The 15154-nt window shown below is 43.5% G+C and overlaps 1 protein-coding gene across 2 annotated transcripts in view; it reads right to left on the reverse strand.

Moving 5' to 3' along the window:
* Window positions 1-3701, reverse strand: part of kirrel3a (kirre like nephrin family adhesion molecule 3a) — a 304458-nt gene extending 300757 nt beyond the window's left edge. The window contains exon 1 of one of the 2 annotated variants that reach the window (XM_088939485.1): window positions 3195-3586. In XM_088939485.1, coding sequence (XP_088795611.1) covers window positions 3195-3285 — 91 coding nt within the window. In that variant the 5' untranslated portion in view covers window positions 3286-3586. Of the gene's footprint in view, window positions 1-3194 lie in introns of both variants that reach the window. The other variant, XM_088939484.1, reaches the window with a different exon arrangement.
* Between the last annotated feature and the right edge of the window lie 11453 nt (window positions 3702-15154).

A 15154-nucleotide genomic window follows, 5' to 3' on the forward strand; every position in this document is an offset into this window, starting at 1 on the left:
TGGCTGCTTTACCAGGTTAAAAATGAGCTCTGATGAGAATCCTGCGACTTAAAACTCCGATGTGTGGAGCTTGCAGGAGAGTCATTAGGGATGGCGAACGTGTGCTTGTGAGGAGAGGGAAAAAAAGAGGCGGGTGGGGGTGAGGGGAGGGGGACAGAGGAAGAGGCACAGAGAGAGACTGCGTGGGGATTGTGGTGCAGCAGTGCCCCCAGTGTGGAAAGCTAGGGGCCGCAGTGCTAATGAGAAGTGCGAGGAAAACCATCAACTCTTTGCAGCTTCTTATTTTAAGAAATTATTCATCATAAACGCATTTTGTGGGATTATGCACAGGGATTGTTTTTCTATGGAAATGAAATGAATATATCCTTTCAAAATACACTGATTAGCCCCATCTTTTATCACCCAAGACATCAAAGACACAAAAAGGATCTCATTAGCTCACCGATAATAGCGGTACCGTTAAACTGTCACAGATTAATTAACATGCCAGCATACTTCTTCAGGCTGCCTCACAGCCCCGCGACCTCCCATGTTTATTTATAGAGGTTTTTAGGTGAGGCTTCATGACAGCCTTTGACAACTGTCTGACAGGAGCCCGTGAGAGTGACCTCTGTGGCACAAAGATGAGCTTCCGCGCGCACTTCATTTTTCACAGAGACAAGGCATCGCTGAGAGAGAAACGGAGGAAGAATCCTGCTTTGCGGGGGTGACAGACAAGAAAATGTCTCCTTTTCCACCCCTCTGTCTGCCGACAGAAGCTGCGACAAACAGAGCAATAATTTGTAAAACAAGAATTAGCTACAGGGGGAAAAGAGGGCTCCCAAGGGGCTGGTAAAAAAAAGAGAGGAGCAGGCTGTTAGCTTATGTTTACCTGGCAGAGCTGACATTATTTTATATTATAGTAATAACCATCTGAGCTGAACTGTAAAATAATATAGCCTTGTGTCAGCTGTAACTCAAGAATTCAGTGGCTTCAAGTATCTGTCCTCCAGCTTGACAGCTCCTATTATGGTGAGAAAGAACAAAATGACACCGGACTACAAATTCCTCACCTTATCCATCAACCTGTCTATTAGCACCATTTTATTATTTCATTTCTGAAGCCTTGAATGTACTGGTCTTCATGCAATCTGTTAACACAAAAACATCTTAATTACGCTGCCCGTAGACCGTTCAGACATGCACTGCCCACGTCGCAGCACTCATGTAGATTTAAACTGAACTGGCATAGACTGCAAAAAAAAAAAAACAACGTTTCTCTTTTTTAAATGGGGATTCAATCAAAGAAACATGGCATAACTGAAAACAGAAATCACCTTCCACAATAGAAACTAGACTAAGCCCCCCCCCCCCCAACCCACCACCCCCTATCAAGAGAATTAAAAGAACTATCAGTTCATCTCCAACTCTTGCATTACAGAAAAAAAAATGATTATTTTTACTCTGCAGTCCCTGACATCTTCACTGCTGAAATTTACAGCTCAGCTCTTATCTGCTGTAAAGAGATCCCCTGTTCTAGTAATTACGTACATTAAACCTCTCCTGTAATTTACACGTCGTACTTTCACCAGGGACGAGGCGAGAAGGCTGTTTCACCGTAACTGCGTTTGCCCTTTCATGCGCTGCTGTAAAACGGGGCTCATTCATGTCAGGGGGCAGGCAGGGCCACGAGGGGTTGTAAAACCTCACCTATAGAAGCAAGTGCTCTTCTGGGAGCAACAGCAGAGAGCCCAGCAACCCCGTTGCAGACTAACGAGCTGTAGACTGAAACCATTCTTCTCGCTCCAACTTCGCAGCACGCACTCTTACACCCATAAAAACAGATAATAAAACTGGCAGCCTCTTGAGATTTGATCTACTGTTCGTGAAACGGCACTGCCGAGAGCAATATTAAAACCTTTATTACTGGTGTCAGTTTCAAATTAGTGGTATGTGTTGGGTACACACAAATATGTTTTCTTAGTGTGCAGATGCTGATATTTTGAGCCTGCTGGGTCAAAAAAAAAAGCAATATTTTCCCCCACGTTAGGAACTGCCAGTTTTAAATTGAAAGGACATCAATGCAGACGTGTGTGTGTGTGTGTGACAAATGTACAGTAGAAGAACATCTGCTTTAATTTCATCAAGTCCATATGCACGTCGGTGAAAATAAAACTTTAGGAACTGAAAAAAAAAACAGCTTGTAAGGACAAGCAGCTGAAGTGTGAAAAATTTTCCATTTTCAATCACGGCCCTCAAAAAGACAGAGATATGTGCTATGTGACTCCAATATAAAAGATCGCGTTGCCACCCTTCACTTCAATGGCACTGGGAGGTGAGGCACGCTAGCCGGCACACAAACACACAACAACACTGCAACCTGAAGGAGCCAACACTGTGCAACACTGTGCAACACTGTGCAACACTGTGCAACACTGTGCAACACTGTGCAACACTGTGGACAGAGAGAGCTCGCAGGTCTTCACCGATGGCACTGCTCGGAACAGGTCTGGAAGAAACCACGAGCACGCAACCAACACCAAACCTGAAGGATTACACCACAAAAATCACCTCAGTTACTTTCTTCTTTTGCCAGGTGTTTATTTGGCCACCCTTGAGGAAACCACCTGGTGGCTAAGAGGTGAAGCACTGTACTGATATTTTCAACAATAAAAAAACGTCTGAAATAGTGGAGAGCAAGCAGCATGCTGTGGCTCTCCAGGTGGGGATGTCAGCCACAGTTGTTCCTGAAAGCACCACATCTACAAATCCTCATTTTGTCTTGTATGGTCATTCCAGCGCTTATTCATAAGCCCTTCTCCCAATCTATCCTGAGCTGGATGGATTCCCATCCCTGCAAGTCCCTGAGGAACAGAAGGTTTCTCTGAACTGTTTTCAACACGCTCTAGGGATTGCTAAGGGATTTTTGGCATACACAAAACAGCAGAGTCCTAATAAGAGCAGGTATTCAAGTATTAACCAAGATTCCCTCCAGCTACATTTCTAGGCTCACTCCATGCAACTTGCAAATTAATCTGTTTTTCTCCAACTGCGTATGCAATAGCATGCCTTTTTCAGCAGAGCTAAGCTGGGAGCACATGCCCTCCAAACCAGGAAAACTAAGGCAGGAACGCACGAATACAGGTTTGCTCATCTTAGACATAAAACAGTACAAGAGATTAAGGGCAAGCAGAAGGTAGAACCAGTTTCCTTACCATGTCCCACAAGCCAAAAGTAGAAAAAGATGCAGCCGGTCATGACTGGAGAAGAAGTCATATGTACGGAGCAGCAAGCAAGAACAGACATTAACTTCAGTCAAGATACTACGGTGTTCTATATTACAGTTCAGGACAGTAATTCGAGCCTCCCTAGCTCCTCTATTCTTTCTTTTGAGGATGAGGTCGTGTTCTGCTCTTCAGCGTCCTCTTTTTCCCCCCCCCCTCAATTCTCTCTTCGTCCCCTAAGCCCACTCTCCCCCAGTCGCCCGGCGCGCAGCTTCGCTCTACTCTCCAGCTGAAGTGAGCTCTCGGCTTCGCTCTCTGCCTCTTTCAGCGCTGTTCCATTCTCAATCTCAGAGCATCAGCGCGCGGCTCTCTCTCTCACTCGCAGACACACACACACACGGCGAGCAAGCGACTCGGCTCGGCACAGAACAGCAGAGACTGCTCCCCAGCTTTGCTCCTCCCTCAGCCGGTTGCCTGCCTGCCTGCCTGAGTGACTGTGCCTCAGCGGGGCGCTGAAAGAATCAGACCTCATCTCTGGGAACCGGGCTGCCAGGGGAAGGCAGGCAGGCAGCAGTGCCAATTAAAGGAGACCCACAAGGCAGACCTGTAACAGAGGAAAGAGAGCATCTCCACCTTCTGGGTTGTTTGTTTCCACAGTATCACAATGTTGATTCAATGCATCATTGTCATCAGCTAAAGTGAGACGCACACTTTCAAGTACCTTGCTTATCCTACAGGGCACTGCTGTGAGAATTAAGTCCAGCATTATGTACTGCAATCCACCAAGTTTGTACCGACTAATAAATATTTTAAATAACATTCCCATCTCGACTTTAAATGGGCCAGAGTCTCCCGTCTTCCCACAGCTTGTTTTAATTTCCTTTGCTTTTTATATACGAGCATTAACAATCTGCAGAGAACTGTTTAGTGGACAGGCCAAGTTAATGATGGTATGATGCTCAGAAATCAATGCTAGAAAAAAAAATGTAAACACTTATGTCTTGTTTTCCTGAGAATGAAATCTGATCGCTGTGCCGGTAGTAAGCAAGTACAGCTTCCAGCCAAATCTGGAAAATGAGGATATTTGACTTTCAAGGAGAAAGTTTGTCAACTTTAGTGTAAATGTATGCCTGGGGTGCTTGTTAGCTCTGACAATCAATGATTTTCTTCTAGATTTTCAAAAGCTGAGATCTCCAGCAGATCACTCTAAATACTGCCAGAATCGATATTTAATGAGCATTTTGTAGTTTTGTATATATAAATGAAGTTCATTTTCTGTGATTTTTACATATCACAGGGTAATATACTGTATATATACACAAATCACTTTCATACACCGCATCTGTTCCAGAAGAATTTGAAATTAAAACGCCAGTGTCTGCCAGTTTTCGATTGTATTGGACAAATAAAAATGGCATCATTCATGTGCAGAAAGCTTAGCAATGTAACAAGAACAGAAGCACAGAATTTTAAATAACAAATAAGCACTTGAACCAGCAGTACAGTTTACTCAATCAATATGGACCAACTTGGAATGTGTGTATACTCCCATCCAACGCTAACCACGAATATCGACTTTCAGAAACCAGCGCAATGGAACAGAAGACCACTGTGTCACGGTGTCTTAAAGGAGACTCCCCAGGGATTTAAACTTCCATCAGGAAGTTGCTGCTGTAACACCTCTGGATGCCTTAAAACACGAGCGATCTGCCATTTCCCCACCTTAAAATTACAACTGTCCGATCAGGACGAGAAAACAAAAAAACAACAACAAGTGTCACTGTCTTCTTACTGGACAAAAACAACTTTACTGGGTAGTTACTGTATCATTCCAACAGATACACAGGACTCTGCTGGAGAGTACAAGAGGAGTGATCTACATCAAAGACTCACAGCCTTCCCATATTGAGTTCATAACCCTGAACACTATTACCTGGTGCTGCATTTATATGACAGAATTCCGAGGGAGTATAAGGATCCAAGAGCATTTTATATATAGAGTAGGATACAACCAATTTCACCCACAGCATCAACCTGGATGGTTCACATCAGATCAGGCAGAAAAGCGAGAAATTCCCACACCAGCTGAATTACAGGGGAAATGTAGGGCAACTAGATGCCAGTGCAAGCTCACAGTGGAATCTAACCAGGACGCCAGTGTTAACATCCTTGCTCTTAACAGCAGTGTCATTGCATCTTTACTGACCAAGCAGTCAGGACCTCACTTTATCATCTCATCCAGGGGACAGCATGGCGTACGTCACTGTACTGAAAAGCACTGAAAGAGCGCCACCTGCTGCTCCAACATCACTTACAGCAGCAGCTACATTTTATTCCCCGCTACTACCCAGGTGCAGGCCAGCTTGGTTTCCAAGATCAGTCTAATAGACATGGAAATGGACAGAGGAACAAGGCACACTGATTACCCCATCAGTCCACCAAGAACAGGCAGCATTCCTTTAGCATGGCTACCAATAGGCACTCACTCTGTAAAGAAATTATACTGCCACAAACCGGCACAGACCCACGCCTTGCCATTAACACCCGATTCTCCGGAGCACAACAGACGTGTTATGCACTACATTACTCACTGGATAAGCACAACGGCTGTGCTGCACGTCAAGATTATAACTAGCCTGCATTGAAGATGCACATCTGCTCTGTAAGACCGATACTTTGTCCCACTTGCACAGCTGCAGTGCATCAGTCATTGCCCAATTAAAAGTTCCACATGCACATTTATGTCAATCACCTACTAAAAATTACACAAGGGCCTAATTGCCAACATGAGAGCTGCTGAGTAATCGTCAGAGACACCCCACCTTTCTTTTATCATCATCAGCTTTTTTGGCTCCAACTGAGTCTATCTACCATGCTGGGGAGAGCCAGCAGCTGTTGCCCAAAGTACCTTGATACGTATTCTGCAGGGTTCTCGATAGCGTCCCAGAGCAACGGCAACAAACTTAAGTTTTAGTGGTAAAAATATTTTAATAAAACGGCAGGAAAACCTCTACAAAAACAGGAAATCATAAATCTGTAGGAGGAAGATGTGTAAAAACTTTTTACAGGACCTTAATATGCAATTCTTGAGTCCTGTTTAAAGACCTTCTCACCATGACATACTTCATAATGTCCACATCTCCCTAATCAGCTAAGCTACTCCATGCTGCTTACTCATACCAGTGCCTTATCTACTTTAATCTGTAGCTTTTCCTCGGTTTATCATGAATATGTATTCCTAATGTCCTATTTTTGAGTGTTTTCTCTTTGCATGGCACTGTACGCTGACAACTAGTTTACCGACTTGACTATTTTTACACAAGCAACATTTTTAATCCTCTTTTATCTCACGTTCCTTTTAAATTCTGCAATCAATGCACAGCTGAATAGATCCCTTTGAGAAAATAGCAATAATATGAAAAAGCCATGCCTTATTTTTTCCATAAGGATCACAGAACAGCGTTGTGCATGCGATTCCTATTTAAAGATAATCCTTATTATACAAACAGCAGGCGGATGTTTCTTCTTCCCCCTCGGAAGGAAATGCAATACATTTTATTTATAGAGGACTTGCTCAAGCGCACGTCTTAAGATGCTGTACAAAACCAAACTCCACACACGCTGCAAACAGGGTAAAATTTAAAATCAGAGCCAATTAAGAATTTAGAACTCAAGGCATGAAAACATCAAGCTATCCCTTAATGGCCACCGCAGACAAGCCTGAGAAACACAGAACCGCTTTTGGATAGAGATCTCTTAAAAAGCTCTGCACATACAGAACAAGACCACGCGCCTCACTGTGCGATTTGCTCCCTAGTTCTCCTGATCTGCCCGAGGCCGATGCTCTTTGGCCCGGAGACGCAGCGTGAGGAGTGCTGAAACTTTTCAGATCCAACGAGCCAGTCAGAATCGCTGCAAGGTCCTTTCTAACTGTGAAGCAGGATTCAGCTGCCAAACTAAAACAGAATTCAAATAAATGAGTCCACTAACTAATCAGATACAGTCATTTCAGGTGACAAGACTGTGAAATTAAACTTTTCCTTTGGATCAATAGCACACTGCTATTTTTTTTTAAAAGGCAGGCTTTGCCTAAACACTACCTTCAATACCGACCCCTTCCATCCCAAAGTCAGGATAAGGATATGACTACAGGAGGAAGGAGACACACCAAGAAAAGCCAGGAACTCGTCCTTTTTTGCATAGATTGCTAAAGGCCATGTTTGCTTTACTTTACTGTTAAGTACTCAGAATCACATTTACAATGGCTACACTTAACAGAACAGCGGCTGCGCTTTGCGACTCTAGCATGGAGGGTAAGAGGCAGCCACTCCAGTCCCAAGACAGATAAAAAGTGACGCGACTGTTTGTCGGGTCTGTACCTTCGTATGCGCTATACTATTGTTATGTGCCACATGAATGTCGTTAAGCACGAAGCAATTGTGTGCGAGAACGACTACGTGGGAGGTGGGCGGTTAACATAACTTGTGTCTGTTCTAAACAGGCCCATCATCAAGTTGCCTTTTAAAGGAGGACATTTTCACATCCTTCGTCTGTAACAGCCCCCGGAGGGGGAAAGAGAATTCAAGCCTGATGCGTTTGATTTTTATTTTAATCAACTCATAAACCAGAGAGCGGCAGTTCTAATCGAATGAAATTAAATAAGGAGGCACTGGCTCGGAAAGCAGAGACATTAGAAATGTTTTCATTGATAAAAAAAAAAGTCCACAGTCTACCGGGGTGATGTTAAAGCAACACGGCTTTCGCTCATTGAGAAAGCTATCTGTGCCTCGATTGACATTATTTTCTTTCTTGTCTGTGGGTTTTTAAATTCCAAATGATCATCTTTTAGTGCAATCATCAGTCACTGTGTTCATTTACCCGTCGATACAGGAGGAGAATTGTCTCTGTACATTTCTGGTTACTCTATCACAGCCAAACAAGCAGTGAACTACTGCAGCACTGAAAAGGAGCTCTGAGCTCTGGACGGCAGTAGTTCAGTAGTTAAAGCAGTGGTCCCCAATCCCGGTCCTGGTGACCTACACACCTGTTGTTTCTGTTCCAGCTGAGCCCTCAGTTCCACAATCAAACCCTTCATTGACTTAATTATATTAATAATCATAATAGGTTTGAACTGTCTGTTCCTAGGTCTGAAACATGCTGGAGCTTAAAACGATGCATTCTGTAAGCGAAATAAAATCCCCACCTTGTGACAAGAAACGAAATTCAAATATTCAATTGAAGCAACTTCTTAGAGCAAGTAAGGCTTCAGCTATCCAATGAAGGTGGGCTGGACTGAAGCCCAGCAGGTGTGTGTGTCACCTGGACCAGGACTGGGAACCAGTTAGCCCACCTTGCCACAGAGGTCCTCAGAGACAAGGATATGCGTACTTGTCAGCGTCACTTGTCAAGACTATTATATGCTGTATGCAGATTCAGACGCTCGTGTATGGCGACATGGGTTTTAAAAAAAAAAATTGATTGTGACACAGGTATACTTTAAAAAATGAAATCCAAACCCACCGAAAGGACTTGCAGTCTAGCCATAACCTCGAACCCGCGGCCATTTCCTACAGCACCTCTGCACGTTATTCGGGAGGGCGGATAGTAAAGAGGTTCCCTCTGAAATCGCGCAGAATGTTCGAGTTCCACATTCTGCAACAGAGGCGTTCGTCTCCGGGCGGAAACTGGGCGCCCTCCTACCTTGTCCTCGAAACTGTACCCGGTGTTTCGGTCTGGTTCGGACCCGGTGGGCCTGGTTCGTCCCCCGGTCTGCCGGCAAGGAAAGCTGCCGTTCAAAGCCGTCTGTCTTCAGCACCTCTTAAGACGGTGCACCTTTAACAAGGCATAAAAACACAATAGGCGCGCTGAGTCCACGCTCGTTGCCCGAATAACGGTGGCGACACGACGCATTAGACGTTAAACTCTGCGTTGCCATGTGATAGGAATCAAAATCACCGTCTTCTGTCATCTTAAAATTGTCGTGTATTATGTGGATAAAATACCATACTATGCCAAAACGAGCCTCATTTTAAACACTTTTGCATCACATTGTTGTTTTGCGCCAGTATTAAAGAGCACCGCCCGACTATTACGCCTTTGTTTTGGTCGAGGTAAGAGAAGTTACTCACTAAATACGATTTTTGACCAAAAAAATGCTGTATCTTTAATTCCTCTAAGTATGTATCTTTTTTTCTTTCAATTTAGCTTCCAGTCGTCATACATATACAGTTCCATCAGGTTTAAAGTTTAAGAACTGACAATGGTTTACTATTTAAACACAGTAGCTATGACTATACGTTATCATGAATTATAATTATTCACTCACTGTTATCGATGAATGTTACGGGGTTCGCATTTCTTTGTCAACACGTTTGTGGGAAGAATAATGCGCATCCCGTTAAGTCTCGTATTAATAAACCCCTACATTTCCTCGACAGGATTCTGCCGCGAACTCGGGCCTACCGTGTGACGAAAAAGAGATCACGTGATCAGAATGTTGCGATCTGAGTGGTTGTTGGCAATGTCCGTCCCAAAGCTTATGATTTCATTGGACAATTACTCCGAAACAACCCGCCCACTATTATTGTGCCGGCGTTAAGGTGTGATTTGTTTTTCAGATGAATTGATTGTAAAGTTATTTTAAATTGTGTACGCTTGTTTTTTTTTGTTATATTCCAATATTCCAAGTTCTTTATCTTACGTCCAGTAACCTTGTACTCCGCGCTTGCGTAACACGTGTAACGCGACTTAATTGCATTTAAATCGCCGAAAACTCTTTGAAAGAGCTTAGATTCCAAATTTTTAAAACTGTTGATATAAAACCTTCTTCCTGTCTTTACACTGTTATCGTGTCTATCAGACAACGGCCAGTCTTGGGACCCCAGAGTAGCTTGAAGAGAGTTTCAGGTAAATATGGCGAGGTGTGCTACGATAACCACAACAGGTCGCAGTATCTTACGCTTACAGACAAAATTTAGTGAAATACTCAAATGTCTGACCGCATGAGACAGAGAACGCCCTGCCATTTTCCTGGGTTGTTTCCCCCCGTGGAAATAATCCACCCTGATTCCTTATGGTAGGTCTTTGCAAACGCAGAAACAAGTAACACGCCTTTTTCAGGGCAGCAAGAAGCGCGACTAGATCCTGCGCTACATGATGTGAATTCCTGTAGTAAAAAACGCGCGTTATGTGGCGGAAGACGTATTTGCCTGAGGTGATATTTATTCTGTACCTCATAAAGCTACTGCTCAGGGAGATTCTGCTTTAAATGCGAGAATATCGTTGTGTAGGTCTGCTCTTGCTACCGCAGGCCCTGAGCCGCCGTCGATATTGCTGTACCTCCTTTCTGTATGCTTGCGGTGCTTGACGGTGGTGTTTCAGTAATGTCAAATGCAGACGTACAGATGTAATCTTGTTGGGGGTAAAGGTCTAAATCTCCCCCTTCGTAAGACTCTTGCCTCAATACGCTTTCCCCTTTTGTTTATATTTCACCCACATTAAAATAACGTTTTCCCATCTCGTTGGTCATTAAAAAGAATTCTGTTAACAACCTGCCGAGATGTTAAGACGCCGATTTTATTTCCATTACTTATTGAAGGTTTTTTAACCTTAAAGTGAAGAGCGTGTTGTTGCAAAAATGGGATATTTACTAGTACACCAACCCCACGGTTACACAAAAATTAAACTATTATTTTCTCCCACGTTGGATTCCAGGCTCAAACTCTCCAAAGAAGGAATGCAGCTTTTACAACCCTGTGACATCTTGTTCTTATAAATCTGCATAAAGAAGGATGTTGGAAAGAAACAACAGATGTTGGTGAACATCTGGGACACCAGGTAAATAATGCATTTTTAATTCTGCATGTTATATGGAAGCATCAGTGTTGCCTCTGTAAGGTAGAGGAGGCAAGGCCAAAGTTCTTAAGAGAATACTTTGTGGCTGGTTGTTTTTAAAAGGGTCCATTTAATTATTTTATGCTGTTCGATCATAGATGTTAAAAAGCACGTGCCCTTCAACCCACAGCTCAGTTAGTGCAAAACTGTTCACCATTTCTCAAAAGCTAAATACATATACAGAAATAAATAGCATGTAAACCTGCTGTTGGAAAAAGTGCATTGTAGAGATCAGATGTCGAGATTGTACAGTGTCTGGCCTGCTACATGGCACATCAGTCTTTGTAGATCTGCACTCCATTCTGTGCTGCTGAGTGGCACTGCACCGAGTGACAGCTCTGCGCAGAACACAGCACACATCTGATTGTTCCGATCAGGAGACAAACCCCGACAGCCTGACGGAGGGCTCTCGGAGATCAAGTAACTCGTTTGCTAACTAACCTGCGCAACTTTGAATGTTTGAAGCACATTTCCCCCCCTTTGGAACAAGTACAGGTTTATTCCATGCTGGGAAGAGAAGAAAGGAAACAACGTTTCGGCTGTGGAGCCTTCTTCATCACTTCGCCACCCGAAGAAGCCTCCACAGCCGAAACGTTGTTTCCTTTCTTCTCTTTCCAGCATGGAATAAACCTGTACTTGTTCCTTTGCAGCCTGCGCATTGCTGACACAGCTGCCTACTTAAGCGTGTTCCTCTTTGTTGTGCATCTTCGTTTTGACCGTCTACATCATGGAACTGCGGAACATTGCAGGGTGCGGATCTCGTGTTTTTAAAAGAAGAAGAAACTAAGCAATCATGATTAAAGCAAAACACCAGAAGAACAGAAAATAGAAAAAAAAAATAAGGTACAGGACGTTTCGAGAGAAAATCGCTCAGGGCAGTACATGGAGTCCAGCGCAAGGGCAATAGCTAATTTTCTCCTGGGACTAAGACCACATTAAAAGTAGAAAACTGCTTAGAAAAGGGCTTGCATGCAGGTTGGCACAGTTAAATCATTTTTCTAGGCAGCTTAAACTAAAAAAAACCTCTTTTAAAAATGAAATTTTTGCCCTTGTATTCACTGACTTGACACAAAGCTTTGTTGCTACTGTTTTGGGTTGACATTCCTGAAAAATAACCATCTAGGAGAGACATTACAAAACATCATAAAAGAGCACTAAATAGTAGTGGTGTCAGATATTTGGAGCGATTAAAAACAAACCTTTTCCAATTACTGTGCATGCACTAAATTATTCTCTTTTATTGAACATCTATTTAATTACTATTGAGACTGCTGACCGGTTGAATATAGATCAGGGATTTTGTTCTGTCATGGATACAGTAGCTGAGTTGCTGCAGTAGAAGCTGGTGAGAAGCAAACAGATCTGGTTATCTGATCAGTTCTGATGAATTTAGAATCCACCGTCTTTTCTGCTTTAAGGCATGAAAAGATGTTGTTGTTGTTTTTTTTTCAAACAGGTAACTTCGTTGTCTGCAGAAGCTGGGATTGGCTCACCGACAGTTGAACTGGCAGCAGGAGAGCTCAGAAGGCAAGTGTTTTGACAGATGTCTTGCTGTAGTGGTGCAGGGTTTGTTTTTTTCTGTGCCCTTTCAGAGTCCACAGTTTCAAACCATCAGATCATGTCCTCCTCCTAAAAAGGAAAAAAAAAAAAAGTCTGCAACCTTCAGTGCACGAATACAGTATTTAGACAAGACCCTTTCACAGCTGCTGCAGGCCTGGAGAAAGAAGACAAACCTGTTTAAGACTCTCTGCACATATCCTGCAATGAAAGTAACAGAGATCACTAGGGCATATCCTGAAACTGGCTGTCTGGCGTGTCCCTGGGTGATCTCTCCGCCCATAGTGGGCAAGCAGACACCACTCACCGCTGCCCGGAGCTGTGTGCAAACAGAGAAGAAGATTTGTTCAGCGGAAAATGTTGTTTTTTTTTGTGAGGATGGCCTGAATGTAAGCAGCTTTTATTTGCAAATGTATCGGTTACTTTTAGCCAGCTCTAATCCCCAAGGATTATGGGACTCGCTGGATCAATGAAAGCTTTATATGGGTCATCCTGCGTTATCCTCTGACAGGATCCAGTGCAGTATTTGTCTGGAAAGGGGTTGATTAATGGCTATAAGTGCAGACCTGCCCTCAGATGGAAGATCCTCATCTGTACACGTCTTTGGGAAAAAATAATGACAAGCTGCAGCAGGCTATATCACACTGTGCTCTTACTGCCGGAAATGCACAGCTCACCCTTGACCTAGAACTTATTTGTAGTAATCACAGAAAGCACTGCAGCTAAACTAAAGCCTAAAGTCCCTGGAAGTACAGCATTAATGATTGCAAGTTACACATTTTAACTGGGTCACCTTGGCCAAATGACATTTTATTAACTCTAGTAATATTAGTGGTTGTTCTGCTTTAATCAAAACACTCTTTTTGATCCAATTTGGATTTTGTTCGTGAAAAAACGCTGAGCAAAACAGGTCGTCTGGTTTTATTTTTTTCATTCCGATCCCCAGACTTTTGCTGCCAGAGAGAAAGATGCGCCTACAAAACACGATACCGAGTTCTTCTCTCTTAAAACATGTTAACGAATGACCCTGCTTGCCCTGTCACCGGAGTTTGAGTTAGACGTTTTCAGTGGATTTCTGGCTTCATCATGCCGTGTTGTGGGCAACATACCTTCCAAAAATAACATGCCACTTCGAAATCTCTAATAATTTTCGGAATAAAAAACTATTATAATCAAAAGTAAGATATATATTGGGCGGCATGGTGGCGCAGTCGTTAGCATTGCTGCCTCGCGGGCCGTGGGTTTAAATTGACAGGGTACTGTCTGTGTGGAGTTTGAATGCTTTCCTGGCTTTGCTCCGGGTGCTCAAGTTTCCTCCCACAGTCCCAATACTTAATGGTAGGTGAATTTGCGTCTGGGAAAGTCGGCCCGTGTGAGAGTGTGAGAGTGTGAGAGTGTGAGAGTGTGAGAGTGTGAGAGTGTGAGAGTGTGAGAGTGTGAGAGTGTGAGTGTGTGTGAGTGTGTGTGAGTGTGTGAGAGTGTGTGAGAGCGCGTGTGTGAGAGCGCGTGTGTGAGAGCGCGCGTGAGAGAGCGCGTGAGGCTGGCCTGTGATGGACTGCTGTCCCGTCCAGGGTGTATTTGCCTTGAGCCTGTTGATTGCCAGGCTAAGCTCCAGCTCCCCCGCGGCCCTGAATTGGATAAAGTGGGTAGAAAATGGATGGATACGGTATTTAGCAACTGGTTCAATTAAAAAAAAAACGTAACCTCAATTTTGTGATTTTTGCGATTTGTGAATTTTGTGATTTTTGTTAGCTCGCAGAAAATACATTTCATTGCCAGCAACTACAGCTGCACGCTGTATTGTTGTACATTTGATAAATAAACTTTGATTTGATTTGGTTTTAACAGCTATGAACATATTACTTTCCTCATGCTCGCCTATAAGACTCCACATGTCTTGCCACTTCAGTACGTGTCTGAGTTACTCCCAGTCTCACAACCTTCGTTTGTATAAGTCTGTCCCCGAAGCCCGTCTACACTCTGTGGGGTGACAGGGCCTTCTTCTGCTACACCCCAGAGCTCTGGAACTCTATCCCTATAGATATCAGAGAGCCACCTTCCCTGGATTTGGTCAAATCCAGCCCCAAAACCTTCTTCTGTAGAAGGGCTTTTATTTAACTCACTTTGTGTCTGCCCCTTGGCTTTCCTACTGTTTTTCAAGCCCTACTGTATATAGTTTGTTAATGTGTGATTCTGCTGTCTCCTCTCATTGTGTATTTCTGTAAAGTGCCTTGAGAAGCCACTTTTAAAGGTGCTATATAAAATACAGTTTATTCTTATTATATTTTTTATTTCTGCTTACCGTACAATTAGAAGTTGTGTTGTGCTTAGCAGATCCCTTCCATTGGTTTGACTGGGTAAAGTTACTCTAACAATTCTCACTGTGTAGAGAGAGGACAGTTGAGTTAAGTGTTGATCTAGGGTCGGTTTAACAAATGTCGTGTCCTCTGGTCAACTAACACCACTGACCTGGTTCAGGCTACAAGGTGGGACCACTGCAG

This window comes from Atractosteus spatula, chromosome 22 (genome assembly GCF_055471065.1).
Source record: "Atractosteus spatula isolate fAtrSpa1 chromosome 22, fAtrSpa1.hap1, whole genome shotgun sequence".
Classification (NCBI taxonomy): Eukaryota; Metazoa; Chordata; class Actinopteri; order Semionotiformes; family Lepisosteidae; genus Atractosteus; species Atractosteus spatula.